Source organism: Parasteatoda tepidariorum, chromosome 3, assembly GCF_043381705.1.
Source record: "Parasteatoda tepidariorum isolate YZ-2023 chromosome 3, CAS_Ptep_4.0, whole genome shotgun sequence".
In the NCBI taxonomy this organism is placed as follows: domain Eukaryota; kingdom Metazoa; phylum Arthropoda; class Arachnida; order Araneae; family Theridiidae; genus Parasteatoda; species Parasteatoda tepidariorum.
The window spans coordinates 41,373,986-41,391,527 of NC_092206.1; the positions used below are offsets into that span (position 1 = coordinate 41,373,986).

Consider the following 17,542-nt stretch of genomic DNA (forward strand, 5'->3'; position numbering starts at 1 on the left):
TATATATATATGAAGTGATTGGGTTCTGGTCACAAGTGACCGGAAATGCACACGGAGCTTCTCGGGCCCTACCGTTGAAAAAATGTTGCACAAATTTAATCCCGTTTTTGCATAGTGCTCCGAAGGTCACTTTCATACCTATTTGCTATTTAATTCTCAAGCTTTCCTAGAAAAGCCCTAAGAAATAAGCTTTCATTTTCTAGGAAAATTCTCTTTATTTTGAAGGAAATAACACATTTTTATAAAAGCGAGTGCTCGCGTTGCTATTTTTGCACATACTATCTGTTACAGAGGCTAATGAAATATGATTTGTTTTAACGATAATTATTTTAAACATATGATCATTAACTTCAGTTCATGTATTTTAGATAAGTGGGCTGTAAAAAATTATTGTAAATTTATCCAATTTAATCATAGTTTAAAAAAATAACAAATTTTAACCATGGTATCTAAGTAATATTCATTTGCATAATATTTTTAGTAACCAGAGAATTTTTCTATGCTTTAACATTTATGTTTAACTATGGTGATAATAGGCCTCTGTCCCTTCCGGCCTGACATGCGTGTTCATGTAACTAAATAAAGCAGTGATCACTGAATTACAGTTAATTATTTATTTTGAAAAGTTAATATTTTTTTTGAAAATTAATAGTTGGTATATGATTATGCTCAGAAAAAACAATGTTTATAAACAATGTATTTATTTATTTTTTTAAATGGCATATTTTTAAAAATATTGCCTACAAAATTGTCTTCAAATAAGCTTATCCCCAGGATTTCAAACAATATAAATCCGTTCTTGAATTAGTGCGGCTTTGCAACTATTATTTACAAACATTATAAAGAAAGTAAAATATTGTTTCAAATGTATTAAGCTTTAATAACGTTTTAAATAATAATCACCTATCACCTTTAAAGAAGTGAATCAGTTATTTTTTCCTAAAGGAATAAAATATTTTAAAACTTCAAAATGCATATATAGGTAAATCATAAAACATGATATTTCATCTGATTTAAAACAGACGATTCAAACTTTTATGTAGTAAAGCTTACATTACAAGTTAACCGGCCTTTTTTTTAAAACAAATGCTAATTAAAATTGCTTTTAATAGGCACAAAACAATACTTTCTATGAACGACATTTCGACTGCCTATCCAGGACTCATTCATAGGGAATGCATTCATAATTTTAAATGCAGATATTTTAGATTGGGTTTAACGTGAAAACATTAAAATTTTAATTAAAAATATTAATATTCTACTAATAATTCATAATATTTAAGTTTTGGAAAAAAAACATTATGCAGATAGGAAAATATGTATGTTCTATAAAGTGGTTTTAGTGCATACTTTTTTTAAAAGTTTTTTTGTAGATAGTCCGCTTGAAATTAACTACTTTAAAAGAAAATGAATAATACTACATTAAAAAGAATTCTACGGCTCAGTCTTTGCCAACAGATAAAAATTTTCAAAATTCTCTCCCTTCATAATAAAAATATTCTTTCTTTATCCTTTTGAAAATTTCTTCAATAAATCATTTTATTTCTGAAGGCCAAAAGGGATAGTTTCAGTTGTCACAAAATAGGAGAAAAACTGAAAATGTTGTGGAAAATAAAAAGAAAACTGGCCACTGGGTCACTGAACGTAAATTTCCTGTTCAACTTCCTTCACATAATGCGATTTGAAGGGAGCTGCAGTTTTCTTTATAGCTGTTCGAAAAAGTTGTCAGCATTAAAATACAATAAAAGTATTCGCGTGATGAAACTACAAATACTACAATTGTGTAAGCTCTAGAGAGTTTCAATTTTGTTGCAGTTTGTTTCAGTTTTTTTTTCTCTTTAAACACTTATATTGCTAAATAATGATAAACGAGGCACCCGATAAACTTCTGAAAAAAATCTAAAATATTCTGGTTAGATTTTTTTTTTAAATTTATGCATAGATTTGCATGTCTGTTATGTTCACCTAAAACATAATAATTATACAAAGTAGCTTTAAAATAAAAAGAAGCTAAAGAAAAACTAAATTGAGAGAGAGAGAGAGAGTGGACAAGTCGTTGAATTTGTTTGTTAATTGCAAGAAGCTCATAATTTATAACAATTAATTTGTGTTTTGGTTTGTTTTACAGGGTTTCTGATATTGATCTTAAGGTATAACCTTAAACTAATACTTTTTAAACAATGTAAAGAGCTAATATTGCAACTCCTTTGGCGAAAACAGTGTACATATGTAAACGTTAGAAATACAAAGAAGTCATGCAAATGGAAAAATTTATACATACATATATATATATATATATATAGGAATCNCATATTGTATTGTGTTTATATATATATGTATGTGTGTGTGTGTAAATTGACGTTACATTAATTAGGCTTTAAACAATGTAAAAGCAAAAAAAGAAGTCGCGTTTAATATTTTCCAACGGTTTTAAGTATAGCATTTGCTCCATGCACTTCATTTTAATACTTTCCCACATTTTCCACATTTGCATGAAAAATGCGATTCAAATAGCATAATCAAATTCTTAGCCATTTTGAATTTATTGCTACACGAGCAAATATCCAGGCATTTGTACTATTTAATATGGGAAACCATACTTAGTATTTCATATTTCTTTGCAAGTCGTGGTGAAAGGAAAAGGAAAAATTTTTGCGAACCGTACAAGCCCGTCTCTAGGGAGTTATAGGCATTCGCGTGAAATTTCGTCATTCCGACAGAGCTACATTTCATGCCTGAAATTCCAATTATCACCTTCCCCTTTCCTTCAACAACAATGTGTCTCCAAATACGTGACTTGTGTCTTGAAGATATTACGTAGCCATTTATATTCACGTTCTGCTTAAGATGTTGGCTTCTACTTAATAGCTTTCGCTATTTCGTTTTCAATAATGTTGTTTCGAACTCTTTTAAAAGGACGTTTAAACTCTTACAATTCAACAGATGATAATTTGAAACCTGTTTTTTTTCCTCTACATTTATGCAAATTTATTTTTTGCAAAGCTTACCATTATCAAAGATCGTGTGGTAATTTCTTTATTAAGTAACTATCCCTTACTAATGTTATTTTAAATTTAAATGTTCTAAAAACTATCATATTAAGTAAATATATAATATTGTTTTTTTTTTTTTAAATTCTCCTTATTAGGTATCTGCCTTGGATATATTGAGTATGGTAGATTTTATATGATCAGTCATAAAATGAAGACATTATAATCTCCTCACGTAAGAGGAATACGATTTCATTGAAATGCAATTTAATTTCTTTAAACGCGTGTTTCGAAAGTACATGAAGACCCTCTAATTTATTTATAATTAATTAAAAATATCACTACTGAGGTACTCGCAGGTTTCAAAAATAAAATTATAATTTCTTATGAATCAAGCAGCTAAAGTGTATTAAGCTAATACTTTTGTACTAATAAAAGCATTGCAACTTTTTCGTGTTCATAAAATTCAGATATTCTATTTTGGGACTTCAAGGCTGAAAACATGCCAATGAATTATAATTAGATTTATGTTTCAGAAGAGGAGTTATTTTAAGATCTTTCACTTCCTTATAAGGAAGGATTAAACGATTTTCTATGAGTAATGAATAATTTTGATGAGGCGTAAGAATACAGGGAAGGTAATATGACTGGCCTCTTCACACATTTTAATTATCGTATTAAACGGAGGAGCAATGATTTTTGCGTGTCTTTTTGGTGTATAATGTTTACCAACTAAACTCCGTCAGATTTGACTGTAACTCAGTCTCTCCCCCTCCAATTGGGAGAGGGGCTCTGAGACTTCTGCTTCACCATCGATTACTAATTAAAAGCTTGAGCAGAATATGACCTCATTATTCCTGTTATGTTGACGAATACTTAACAAAAAATATCGGGGTTGTTGCGCTGATATTATATATATACTCTGTCCCTTCCGGCCTGNTATATATATATTGTTCGAACTTACTGTGCTACATCTGCTTTTATATATCTATTAAATCGTGATCTGGTTCAGGTCTACATTGCGATCTGCGGATGAATGACTGGATATATGAATCGGTGCCTCCTATGAAAGATTTGTGACGTGCGTGTGGTTGAAGTCGTATTCTTTGCCATAAACCGCGCCACTGGAAACAAGAAACGCACCCTCTGCCTTAATTTCGCTTTGTTTCACCAAGCAGGATTGCTGGTATCGGCAATCGGCATTAGAAACAACAACAACATATCTATTGCTAATAATAAACTTTCTTAATATTAATTAACTCTGAAAAACTCTTTCTCATCAATTAAAAACATTTGAATAAAATTTCTGAGGGAATATGTTTACTAGTAAACGATAATCTGTCTTATAAAATTCGTTATGTTTATATATATCGATAATTATCAATCAATACTTAAATATATGCTATCTTGACTTTTTAGGGCCACCAGATCCCGTACGTAATTGTGTAGTTGTTAACCAGTCCAAATCTTGGCTTCAAATAGAATGCGAAGCTGGTCACGGTAACGGACTTGAACAGAGCTTTCATTTAGATGTATATAACTCAGAAATAAATCATCTAGAAGTCAATTTAACATCTGCTACATCACCTTCGTTTTCAGTCAAAGACTTGCCTGCGGGAACTCCATTTGTACTTGTCGTCTATGCGTCAAATGAAAAAGGGAAAAGTAACTCTTTGGCAATCATGGCTAATACTTTGCACTCTGATCCACAAAGTAAAGGTAAGATTTTATGAATGAAAATAAATAATCAGAATATAAAAATTTTAAATTTTGATCTTTTGTATCTTATTATAATCCAAATGATGCTGTCAATTTAATGACTATGATGTTGTAATATCTTTATTTATTGTTATTTTACAGACACTATTATAAATATAATGCGCTATTAGCAAGGAGACCCATAAGTAACGATTTGTTAGTTAGATATATCGCCCATATAGTAGAATAGTAGAATCAGTCAAAATACCTTGGGAAGGAAATATTCTATGGATAAAATGGCGTGGTTATTTTATTAGGGAAAAACAAAACAATTTTAAATTCAGTATACCCTTTTCAAAAAATTGATCCATGAACATTAAATTACTTTGAATATAAAGTAAATGAGCGCTCGTTGGGGAATTAATATTGTGTGTTATTAGTGTACTCACTAATAATCTGAACATTCTTTGTAACTAGTATGGATTGACTGTCCTATTATCTGATGGAACGGGCATAATAATCATAACAGAGATCAGTTCCATAAGTGACTAATTTCTATTAAAGCACTCTCAGAAATGAAGCTCTCACATTTGACGAATCAGCAATTGAACTATATTTCGTTAATTTCTCTTTTTTACGAAATCACATGATTTGTGACGAAGTGGGAACTTTCAAATTTACAACGAAAGTGTTTTCTCAACTCGATACCTCGTCGTATGGCATTGTGGGAGATTAACTAGATGAAACTAGGATGAAAACTAGACAATCGATAATAAAGTGACGAAATATCCGATCAGCTTATATGGGAGTCAAGGAGCTCGCCCTTTTTATAAAATGATGTTTCCTTCCTATTGAAGATCATACGTGTATGTTCCTGGTTTTTTTATTATCTATTCACGGATTTGTTCCTCAATATAGTTCAGAAAACCCAATAAAAGCACAATTCTGTATCTCAAATTGATCTGATTACTTAAAAGCCCTTTCCCCAAAAGAAATAATAATAACCATGATCTAGAAAATCATCTAAACATTAAACCATAATATTTATACTTTGAAATATACTACAGAGGGAATTTACTCCATAAGGTATAAATTTGAACAATGTTTCCAGTCACAACGAATTATACTGCGTAATCAATTGTAATAAGTATGATATTATAGTTTATATAATATACGATATATATGATATTGAAATTGAATCAAATTTGAACAATAGCGTGCTTCAATGTGCACCAAACTTCCAAGGGTATAGTTTTTAGTAAAATTTTATTAAATCCATTACTAATGTCATGCAGCTTGACAAAAATATAACAGTGTCTAACATATAACTATATTACCTGATTAAAAGCCTCATTCGCTTCAAGCTCTTCAAGAATAGTGTTTCAAGCTCTTCAAAAATAGACGTTTATTTTAAGACTTGTTAGACGTGAATGAGAGGAAACAAAAATTATTTGAAATATAAAACGTAAAGTTGCCGACTGAAATTTGAAAAATAAAAAGGAAAAATAATACGAGAAAAACCACAGTAGCCGAGAGCGGAAAAAACTGTGACTGAGATTTTCGATTTAGGGTAAAATGCATTTCCGCGAGCTATGGAGGAGTGGTGAACAGCTAATGTCGCTAACAATGGATTCAGCATTCATATGAATAACACACGATTCCAGGGCATTTTGTATTGCTTAAAACATGTTGATTATTATTTACTTTTTATGAGTTTTTAAATCGAATGAAACTTTTAATCACGAATGAAACTTTTAATCTTATCACTTCAGTTTCTTGTGATTATTTAATATTTAACTATGTTTTCCAAAACATTACTGATTTCTTTTTAAAAAAATATTTTATTCACATATATTTTCCTTTTGTATTTCTCAAACAACCTATATTGTTTATGTTAATCAGAAGAAAAAAATCTTGATTAAATATAATGCACATTTTGTAATTCATCAATGATCTATCGATAACATAAGTCTTAAACATTAGCTTTTTTGTCAAGCTGTGCTTAAACCTCTGACTAAGCCCGAAGCTCTATCCTTTTTATTTCTCATTTCTAGACTCAGCCTTTAGTCCGATTGCTGCGATTTTATTGGCCGCGCTGGGTACACTTTTGATGATTGGTGTTGTTGGAATAGCTTTTATTCAGCTTCGTAGAAGAAGACCGTTAAAATGTAAGTCAAGTGTATGGAGGAAATCAAAGTTGCAGGACATATAGTTAAGCTTTTATTATTCTTTCAACTATATTCTGTCGTTCAGTGCAATTTTCTGTGTTCAAAGCAATCTAATTTTTACGAACGTTTTTAAAGCTTTTGAGATATGAAATATTTATTATAAAAGTATTGACTGGCTGGATTTGAAAAGATGTATTTTAATGTTACGTGTTCATTAATGCTGTAAGTATTGATAATTATTCTTTAATACATTTAATTTGTCCAGTTTATTCAAGTAGTATTATTTAAAATGATGCCAAGGAATCATTAACAGTAACTAAATAAATACATTTTAGTATATAACCATGATACGAAATCCTTCAACAATTTCTGCGAAAAGTTAAAAATCTTTAAGCGATTTAAATAACACATGTCTTTAAGCCATTATAGTCTGCAACACATCATAAAGAGCAAGTAATGAAAAAAAAACTTAGAATACATTTGAAAAGTTGGGCGATTGAGAGAACAAAATACTAATTTTGCGTTTAAAGGAACAAAATATTAATTTTATAAAATGAATAAACTGAAACGTAGTAAGTATGAGTCATGAAACTGAGTTTGCCTCTATATTTTAATACTGATAAAACATTATTTTCAACTTCAACAGTTTCTCAGAAAAAAAATTACGCTTCCGAATTAAGAGCATTTGAACTGCAGTACATCATCATTATTTTTGTTAGATTTTCAAGATTTGAACATGATATACATTTTCAATATCGTTTGAATCATTTTTGTAAAAAAGAATATTATTTAAAAAATGTTGTTTTCTTTGAATGATGCATCTTTTTATACAATTGACAATGAACAAACTTTACTCTCAGCTTTTAATGAAAGGTGTCGTATATGTACCACCATCTAAATTCTTGCTTTGAAAAAAATTTGTAAACTCTGGTTAAGAACTGATCGATTTTTTTTTTAAATTGATATTATTTGTTCCAAAAAGTCTCTTTAACGCTTTTCATTTTTTTGAAAAACTTACAATGTCCGTACGTGATTTACCTCTTTATTAACAATCGTTCATGATTTGATGAAAGCTAAATTTAATAACAAACCATATAAGTTACAGTTTTCTCATGACATTATTTTAATATTTTTTTTCTGAGAAATATAATTTTCGTAAAATTACTTTTTTAGTTTAAGGTCTGCCCAGGGTAGAAAAAAAATTAATATTTAAATTCTTAGAAACGATAAATAGTTACAAGACCGTCTTTCTATTTCTAGATTATATGGTAATTAAAAATATGTTGGTTTGACACGATTGCCATATTAGCTCCAGATTGCATCTAGTCAATCAATTAGAGAATTTACCACTTTTAGTAAACTGTTCAATGTTTCAAAATTTTAATTTCAATATTGCAGTAAACTTGATATAACTTGAGTAAAAATTTTAATATTGCATCACATGATTAATTTTATAATTGCTTTATATTTTAAAGAAAAAAAGGAACATCAAAACACCTATGTTAATCAGGTCTGTTTAGTCACCTGGTAGTTTAAGACTCATTTTAGTAAATTATGTATATTGGTGGACAAAGCTTACATTTTATTATGAATTAAAATAATATGCTTCCGATATATTTACTTATTGTTCAAATAATGAGAAAAAGAGATATTTGAAAAATTGTATAAGGAAGTATATCTATTTCTTTATATTACATGATATTTTTCAAAAATTATGAGTTAGATTAAAAATATAAATATTTTGTTTCATGCAGCTGATATTGAGGAAGACAAATCAAAGTAAATAGTCTATTTATTGTTTCATAATAAAAAAAGTAAGTAATATTTATTTGATCTGATTTCTAAAATATGTTTCTATGGTAGGATAGATATGATGCTGAAGAAAGCTTCCGAAGAAATAGTTGAAACCACAATTGCTTGCCCAGATGTTGTGCCTCCGAATAATAGTAAGTAAACGAACCGAACTATTGTCCACATTATTTTATATTTATTGATTTCCAATATTAATAAATTATCAAAAGACAAAATTAATTTATTGTTTTATTCCAATAAATATAAGAATTTTCAAATTAGAAACTGTGATTTATATTATATAAATCCAATATTCAAACTAATGCATTATTCGTAAAATTATATTAAATAACTCTATTAATCGTTGTTTTATTTCTTATTAAACTTTTTGAGCCTTTGCCTCTTCCTGATTTCTAATAAAAATATTATATGGATATGAATTTTATACCAATTTGAAATGATGGGAGGTGTGCAGGATTTATTTTTCTTTGCTGTGTATTTCAATGCAATTAAAGTGATAAAGCATATGATTAGGCTGCCTTTTAACAGATACAATTTTGATTACGGTGAAAATGTTTTATTCAGCGGAATGAATATTAGATCCATATTACATTATATGCAAGAAATATTCAAGAAATGTAAACCAGATTTATTCCAATATTTGATAAATACGTTTTATGAACATAATTTCTTTTATAGTTCAAAAATAGCTGAAAAATCCAGTTTGGTTCAGTAATTTGACATTGACTATAATTTTATTAATAATTACTAAATGGGATAAAAAACTGGCTATCATAATAAAACCAAATTAATGGAGAAATAGTACAAATTCATTTAATAGAAGTGTGAAACCTCGCCAAACTATTACTGATTTTAATAGTTAATAATTAATGTGGATATTGGGAACTACTTAAAAAAACATACTTACTAAAGAAACAGAAATGGAAAAATAGTACAAATTCATTTAAGAGAAAAGTAAAAAAAATCACCATCCCATATTTTAGGATAATGATTTTCTGAAGTTTCGCAATTAGAGCTAGTTGAAATATAAAAAAAGAATAGTAAGCTTTGAACTGTAAGGCGAAATTGATGATGAATTGGCACCATTTCATTTAAGGTAAACGTTAAAACGTTAACGTTAGTATAAACGTTAAAACTTCCTTTTTAATCTTCATCCATTCATTTCTTTTTCCCCCTTATACCACACACAGTGCTCCTGAATATCTGCTTTTAACTTCTCCTATTATTTATTACAAGGAAAAGCGAAATTAACCCCTGCATGTGCAAATTATTTTATGTCAGTTCAAAACTTCAGAGGCAGAAATAGGTTATCAAAAGTTTCCGACGATTCTCTAGTTCATTATTATTAATATTCCAAAGTAATATAATTAAAAAAATTTCGTGATTATGATCACAATTATTTCAGCGTTATTTGTTAACTAATAAAATTTACGTTTGATATGAAACATGTATCATTGGTTCAAAAATGCAAACATTAAGTTTTATAAGTCGAATCAGTTTTATGTAATATTTAAATTTACATAAAGTTACTTGGAAATGTTAGGAAAATTTTTCTACATTTATAAAATGAACGCTGTCTTTTTTACTTTATTTTGAGATTGCTTCAAAAGAGTGCTTAAAATTAGTAATATCAAAAAAAAATTTAATAGTTCAGAAGTTTTAATATTTGAAAAAGTGGATAATTTTTTTTCTTCAGAAATTGTATCTGTTAAAGATACTATTACAGGCCCCTGGTCGGTATCAAAATTATAATTTAGTCTCGTTTTAATCAATTATTAACCAGTTTGTAAATGATTTATGTTTGAAAATTAATTCTTAAAAGCTTATTTTGCTTTAAGATAAATCATGAAGTTCTAATGAACTTTAATTTTTCTTAATATTGAAACACCTTATTAAATTACACATAAGAAATTTTCGATAAAAAGATTCTTTGCATACTTTAGATTAATTTAACTTATAATTAAATAAATTGTATATAAAATTCTACAATGAAATTATTAACCTTTCATTAAAAAAATTGTCTTTAGAACAATTAATAGTTTTAATTTATAAAACTATAAATTAGTAAAAATCATTAATCAACCCATGTTGCTCTTAAGTTCTTTTAATTACTTTTTTACTTTCTCTGAGATTTTCAATACAGTAAAAAAATTATTTTTTTACAGCGGTTTATGCTAGTCCAGATTTTGAAGGCATTTGTGAAATTACGAAAGATTCCGATTCATCAAAAATGAAGGACAATTACAAAAACTGTGTTGTATCTCTTAAGAAATCTTGGAGTTTCAAGGTAATTTGATAGTTAAGAATAATTAAAATAATTTGTTTTAGGTTTTTATTTTAAACATACTATTTGGTTTTTATAATGATATAGATTTTTGGTGTCAGTTGCAAAAAGAATGAGAGTTATGACTTTAATTTATTCATGAAATTTCAACTGCAATCAGAAGATTTTTTTGTTACCCTCTCGTAATATATTATTTGAAAAAAAGATTTATGTTTTACCATATTCATTTATTTTCTCGTTCTTAGAAATACTTCGTGACATGTAAGGAAATGTAAAGTAACCTTACTTTTTGGCACTTGCTTTCAAATGCATTTTATTTAAAAATTAAATATAAATGGAAAAAGAGTGAATTTAATAATTAAAACATCAGGTTTATTGCTTTTTTTCTCATTTTTCTAATTATTCATACAACGGTAATTCTTATTTTATTAATTGAAGAGTTATTAAAAAGCATAGCACATCAGATAAAATCAAAACTTTAACAAACATTAAACTTTAAAAAGACATTTTATCATTACGCATTTTTCTCATCAGTGCACGCTTTATAAAAATTGAATATTTACTTTTTTATTCATGTATGTTGGCTATGAAAAATATACTATATATTTTAATTAAAAATATTCAATCGACTTCCCTTAATGCAAAGAGCATTTGTTACGAATTTAATAGTTAAGAAGCTAAAAATATAATTAAAATAATATTATTCCTTATCTTATTATAAGGAAAAAATTTTTTCTCCAACCAAGCAAACAAAATTGTTTGTATATCAACTCAAATAAAGAAAATTATAATATGTAACAACCAAATTTGAATGAAAGTTAACTGAGCGTTTCGCTTCCCTCTTAAGCTCATATATAAGTATGTATTATTTATTAGTATATACTAGTATGATCATGTATTAGTTTATACTATGATAATTAAAAATTTAATTGTGACAGTTGAACATTTTATTTTAATAAGAAAATAAAAGGTTTTTAATTAATATCCACTCAAAAAAGATTTGTTTAAAGCATGAAACATATGTATCCGATTTATAGAAAAATAATCAACGTTTATAAGATTTCAGAACTCTTTAACATTTAATGTAATGAAGTAATAGGTAATTTCCGTGTTTTATTCCGTTTAAGAAAATAGACATTTCTAACAGACAAAAAAGAAACCTTTAGAAATCGAAAATTTCTTTTAATAAATGATGTTAAAAAGAATATTTCATATCTAACATTTCTATCTTTATCAGAAAGAAATTGTTCGTACAAATCGACAAGTTTTATTTCATGAAGGAGAAGAACCCAAACTTCTCTATAAAGATATCTTGCAACCATCAAGTACATTTTGAGCACTTCTTAAGTGGATAGGAATGTTTAACATTTCCATACCTATCATTCTTTCCTCGTTAATGTGATTTTTCGGTCCAGTAATAATATGCTTCTAATAACTTTTCCTGAAAATCCAACCTATCACGGAAGAATGAAGGACTAGAGCTGCAGGGATTCTTGGAGTTTTGCCAGCACTACTAACATTTTCCGGAATACCCATTTCTGGTCAATAATTTAGCACTTACGTGATTTGAACTGGAAAATAAAAGTTCTCATACGAGAAGAAACACCTTCGTATATTTCTTACCAGCTACATTCTTTATTCATATTTGTGTAGCTTGAATAGACTCTCTACGTCTCATATCGATTCGCAAGCAAATTATAATAATGGAAAATAGTTCATTCTTATTTTAATATATATGAGTTTTCTTGAAAGACAAAGAGTATAATAGTTTTTGTTGATATTTCCCGCTAATTAATGTACAGTATGAAAAAAATACGAATCACTCTGGATAATATTTGATCTAATGATTGAATTTTCTAGTTCTAGAACTCAATCTTAATGAGTGGTGGGGGTGATTTGAAACATGCTAATTGATTAGACACAAAAACGAATTTTATTTTAATAACCACACCACTTATTTTCGATGGATTTGGATTTCTGACCCTAAAACTGTAAGGTGTTGTTGCAATTTGGATTTATGGACCCAATAGTCTGGTCAAGTGAGGGATCCAAATCTTGGATCCCTTATATTTTCTGTGATACCACGAGAACTTTTTAAGCAAATTGAAAAACATTTGCGCAAAATTATAAAATTCGTTTATCCAAAGGTAAATCCATGCAAAAAATAACTTTTTAAAAGTATTTATTATGCTTTATAATATTATTATTTAATAGTCTAATCGTGAGGCATACCATTTTTACATTATTTTATGTAATGTTATTTTACTAGTCAAAATACAAAACTTGAGAAATAATAATGAATATTTATTAAAATATATTTTTTGAAGGATATTGTCTTAGAATAAGTAAATTTTATAATTTTGTGCGAAAATTTTTGTTTTCGCTTAAAAGGTTCTTGAAAAATGGAATACGCTGAAAGTATAATTATCATTAAGTGGTCCAAATTTGGATAGCTTAATATTAATTTCACTTTTTGCATAATTTTCTTTATCTCGAGAAACAAAACTTTTCTCTTCGAAACAAAATCAGAAAATCAGTTTTTATATTTTTTTGAAAAATTAAATGTACTTTTTTTTCCTTAAAAAAATGTACTTTAAAAGATGTTCTTTTTAATGTATGTGAAAGTGTAATTAAAAAAATGTACTTTAAAAAAATAACATATTACAAGATTCGTCTATTGTCTTTATGGTCATTACTAATGTTTTTAGAGCCCTTAAAAGCTGCACAACCAATGAAAAGTAAAATGCTTATTTTCAAAAACTGTTTTACTGAGAACGTTGTATAAATAGTTTTTTTACTGTATTTCTAGTTAACTGATATAATCGGTTCATTCAATATTATTATTATTACATGCTTTCTTTAAGCATTTCAAAAATTAATTTTTTATGATACAAAACTCAAGCTATTTCTTTGAAATTGTAATCCAATTCAACTAAATAGATTGATTTTACAATGACACGGAGTAATGTAGAAAATTTGCAGGTGGTATAGGTAGAGAAAAAATCGAAATACAAATATTTAATGCGATAACAAGTTTCAATTTTTATATTACAGTTAGTCTAAAAAAATATAACATAACTTCTAACCTCCACAATTTATATTTTCTAACACACATAATATGAAAGCATATTTATACAAATGCCGTAACCAGTCATTGAAAGCAGTAAAAAAGTAAATTCTCGATTTATAGACTGTTTTGTTCATAAAAGGCGTGATAATCTTATCATAAATATAGGATAAGAGTCAAGAAACTAATTCATCCCTCCTTCTCCTCCTATAAGCAAATATATATTTACATAAGTACTAATGGTTCGTGTCGTTATGGATTTATGTTAATCAGTTTCGTTTATTTATTTTGCAGAAAGGGTTACAAGATATGCCAGATGTTGAAGTCACATTACCAGACTTCAATAATCCATTAGTAAAACATCCGTCATCACCTCCGCTAATAGGTGATGTTACTCTTGAAGAATGCTTATCAAATAAGAAAATTGTGATAAAAGTGGAACATTCTCCAGAACCCGATAGGTGTCAAAGCAGAAAGGTAAAAATTTCATTAATTATGCAAATGAACACATTTGTAATATATAAAGGCCTGGTTTCTTACGACAAGCGCCTTCTCTTGGGACGTTGACGTACCGCTAAAGCCGGCAAAATACTGTTTTGTTAGCTCAGCGTGGGCAGTCGGTCCAACGTAGACATTATCTCGTACAATAACAACGTATACAAACATTTATTTTTAATTTGTATTTATTTTCTTTTGTAGACCAGTGCTATAGAGAACAAATAATGACCTTGTCCAAGTAAAAGTACATTAGAGCTTAGCTAAATGGAGAAGAAGAGGAAGACGAATCTATGTTTAATGTTAAAATCAAAACTTTGGTAGATTTCAATACCCTATTGGATGCTGTCCCTCGTTGCATCTTTCATTAACATTACGTTGTAATCCAACTGCAGTCATCGTTCAAGCACAGCGTTCGATGGCATATGCGGTCAAATTCACAAATTGACCAATCAGGGGTTAGAGCTCACTTCAAGCTGGCGTTTTGTAACGTCGACCTATCCTAAGAAACCAGGCTTTAAAAGACAGGTGTCCTAAAAAAGACAGATGATTTGAAAAGTCAATCTTAGCTGCGTACTTCCTAGCAAACAAAAAACTATTAACACTAAGTTTAAAAAATAATAACAAAGTTTACCAGCAGATTATCCTGTTCAATGGTGAAACAAAATGTATTTCAAACTGAAAAAAAATTTCAAAAAATAAAAAACAATATTTTGAAAATAACTATTAGATTCAACAACATCGCAAAGTTTGAGGTCAAAATTAGCATACTGCTCCATTTGTTCAAATAATTAAGTTATTATTTGAACAAATGGAGCAGTATGCTAATTTTGACCTCAAACTTTGCGATGTTGTTGAATCTAATAGTTATTTTCAAAATATTGTTTTTTATTTTTACTGAACCTTGTAACTAATTTTGAATTTTAGTGTCAGCATATCCTTGGCATCCTAGGCAAAACACAGGAACTCCTAGATTTAAAAATCTTTTTGGTTTGGGTTTCCAAATATTTGGTCATTTTTCGAGCTACTGTTATAAAAAATATTTAATATATTTTTGTACTATTCTTTTGAACGTTTAAAAAAGGGAAATTTCCTATTCTGCACACAAATATTTTTTGAGAAAATACAATCATAAATGATTTGCCTTAATAATAGAATTTTGTAGACGAATACAACTAAGCCTTAAAGTTGCGTAACAAAATGTGATTACATTAGGCTTTAATTAAATAATTGATAATGAGAAATTTGAATCCACTGTCAAAAAATTGCGTCACATCAAGCTACCTTTTAAGTATTGTTTTTTATGAAGCATCGTGAGTAAAAACATTGAGTACATTGAAATATTGAACCTAAGCAATATTTATTTCATTTCCAAAACTGAAAATACAGCAAAGGAAGCGTTTGCAACCGGTGATAGTAATTAAATTCAGAAATGCTAAAGTTCCAGAAATGCATTGATAACTAAATAAAAAAAATTTGAATGGAGATATACATAATAGAATAATTTTCGTGCTTTAAAAATGTATACGAATTTCACAAAATTTCAAATTTACCAATCTACAGAGTATGTTGTATTTTTGCAAAACATTGCACATTTTTGTAAAATGGATATTTATAAATTCCGTCTAATTATTTAACTAGCCAAAACATCAGTCCATTTTTCTTCACTCACAATGAAAATTGAATTTCTTATATAACTCAAGTGCATTCTTTTTTTTAAAAAAAAAAGCCATGTTGATTGTGGGCCGTAACTGGACATGAGGAAAACGAATGAGAAACAAAGAAAGACTAAGTACGGTGCTGAAAAAATAGGCAGATCAGCATAAATAACTTCTAGGATGTTTCTCGGACTTAATCTTAAAAGTCCGAGAGGATGATCTTAATAAGTTATTTAATTAGTGCAGACGATATTTTAAGTTAAGAAATCAGATATAAAAACGCACTTTCTCTGAATAAACATAGATTGTTTGCACCAGATTCAGATTTCTGACCCCTAAAATATAGAAGGTAGCCACAATGAACGAAATATGATCCCCATAGCTTGGTCAAAAGAGAGCGGTCCAAAGTTTGGACCCCTTTATGTTAGTTTTTTTTTTTGCGTATTTCACCATATCTCATACGCTTTTGCATCAAATTGAAAAATAGTTGCACACGCTTATAAAAATTGCCTATACAAAGATAATTCCATGCAAAATATAACGTTTAATAAATTTTAAATTTTTTTTATTAATATTGACTATAAGTATTTACTAATACTTATAGTCAGAAATATTTTGAATTTTTAGATATGCAATTTTTCACATCATTTTAAAGAGTTTTACATGGCAGAATACAAAATTGGTGCGAAATCGATTGAATTGTTCCTGAAAATTTGAAAATATGTTTTTGACATTCAATTTCTCAGAAATAATTCGACCGATTTTGCTCAAATTTTGTAGTTTTATTTTGTAAAATTATATTCTTTAAAATGATGCATAATATTTTACACCTTACAATTCAAATTTTTTTGAACTTCATTATATAATATAATAAAAAAAGAACAATAAACACTTACTAATGTACACCTATACACCCTATGTTTTAGGGGTCAGAAAAAATGTTTTTTATTTAAAGAAAATGCGTTTTTGAGTTTTCATTCCACGACATATCTACCATCTGGAATGCTGAAGCGCTCAGGTGAAACTCCGTGGAACATGGAATTGCCCAAAGTGTTGATTCCATGCTTTGGTAACGATTCCAATATAATGGAAATCTCAATAGCCGATACATTAAGACCGGTATTTGGCAATAACTTCCAAAACTAGTAAACATATCATAGTATCCGACCTGTCTCGTCAACTATCTTCATCCCAGGATTCCGCATCGATTCAGATGAGCTCCTCCTGCGACAACTTACTGTCACCAAAAATCAGCCTGAAGAAAACATGCAATGTAGATATTGTCATGGTCGGCTTTTGTAATATGTTTTGCGAGTCCAGGTTTAGCTTACAGTCTGATTTATGGCAGAAATGTATATAGAGAACGCCAG

General features: G+C 28.4%; 1 protein-coding gene and 1 long non-coding RNA gene across 9 annotated transcripts in view; one reads left to right on the top strand and one right to left on the bottom strand.

Moving 5' to 3' along the window:
- LOC107453431 (nephrin) overlaps positions 1 to 17,542 on the top strand; it is a 259,466-nt gene that overhangs the window by 232,863 nt on the left and 9,061 nt on the right. For 2 of the 4 annotated variants that reach the window (XM_071178517.1, XM_043040896.2), the window contains 6 exons: positions 4,410 to 4,709; positions 6,743 to 6,856; positions 8,611 to 8,635; positions 8,720 to 8,802; positions 10,834 to 10,955; positions 14,314 to 14,496. In XM_071178517.1, coding sequence (XP_071034618.1) covers positions 4,410 to 4,709; positions 6,743 to 6,856; positions 8,611 to 8,635; positions 8,720 to 8,802; positions 10,834 to 10,955; positions 14,314 to 14,496 — 827 coding nt within the window. Of the gene's footprint in view, positions 1 to 4,409; positions 4,710 to 6,742; positions 6,857 to 8,610; positions 8,636 to 8,719; positions 8,803 to 10,833; positions 10,956 to 14,313; positions 14,497 to 17,542 lie in introns of those variants that run through there. The other 2 variants (XM_016070260.3, XM_043040897.2) reach the window with 2 other exon arrangements.
- LOC107453432 (uncharacterized) overlaps positions 13,958 to 17,542 on the bottom strand; it is an 84,355-nt gene continuing 80,770 nt past the window's right edge. For 4 of the 5 annotated variants that reach the window (XR_011636384.1, XR_011636387.1, XR_011636385.1 and 1 more), the window contains one exon: positions 13,958 to 15,047. This is a non-coding gene — a long non-coding RNA (uncharacterized lncRNA). Of the gene's footprint in view, positions 15,048 to 15,148; positions 15,193 to 17,542 lie in introns of all 5 variants that reach the window. The other variant, XR_011636386.1, reaches the window with a different exon arrangement.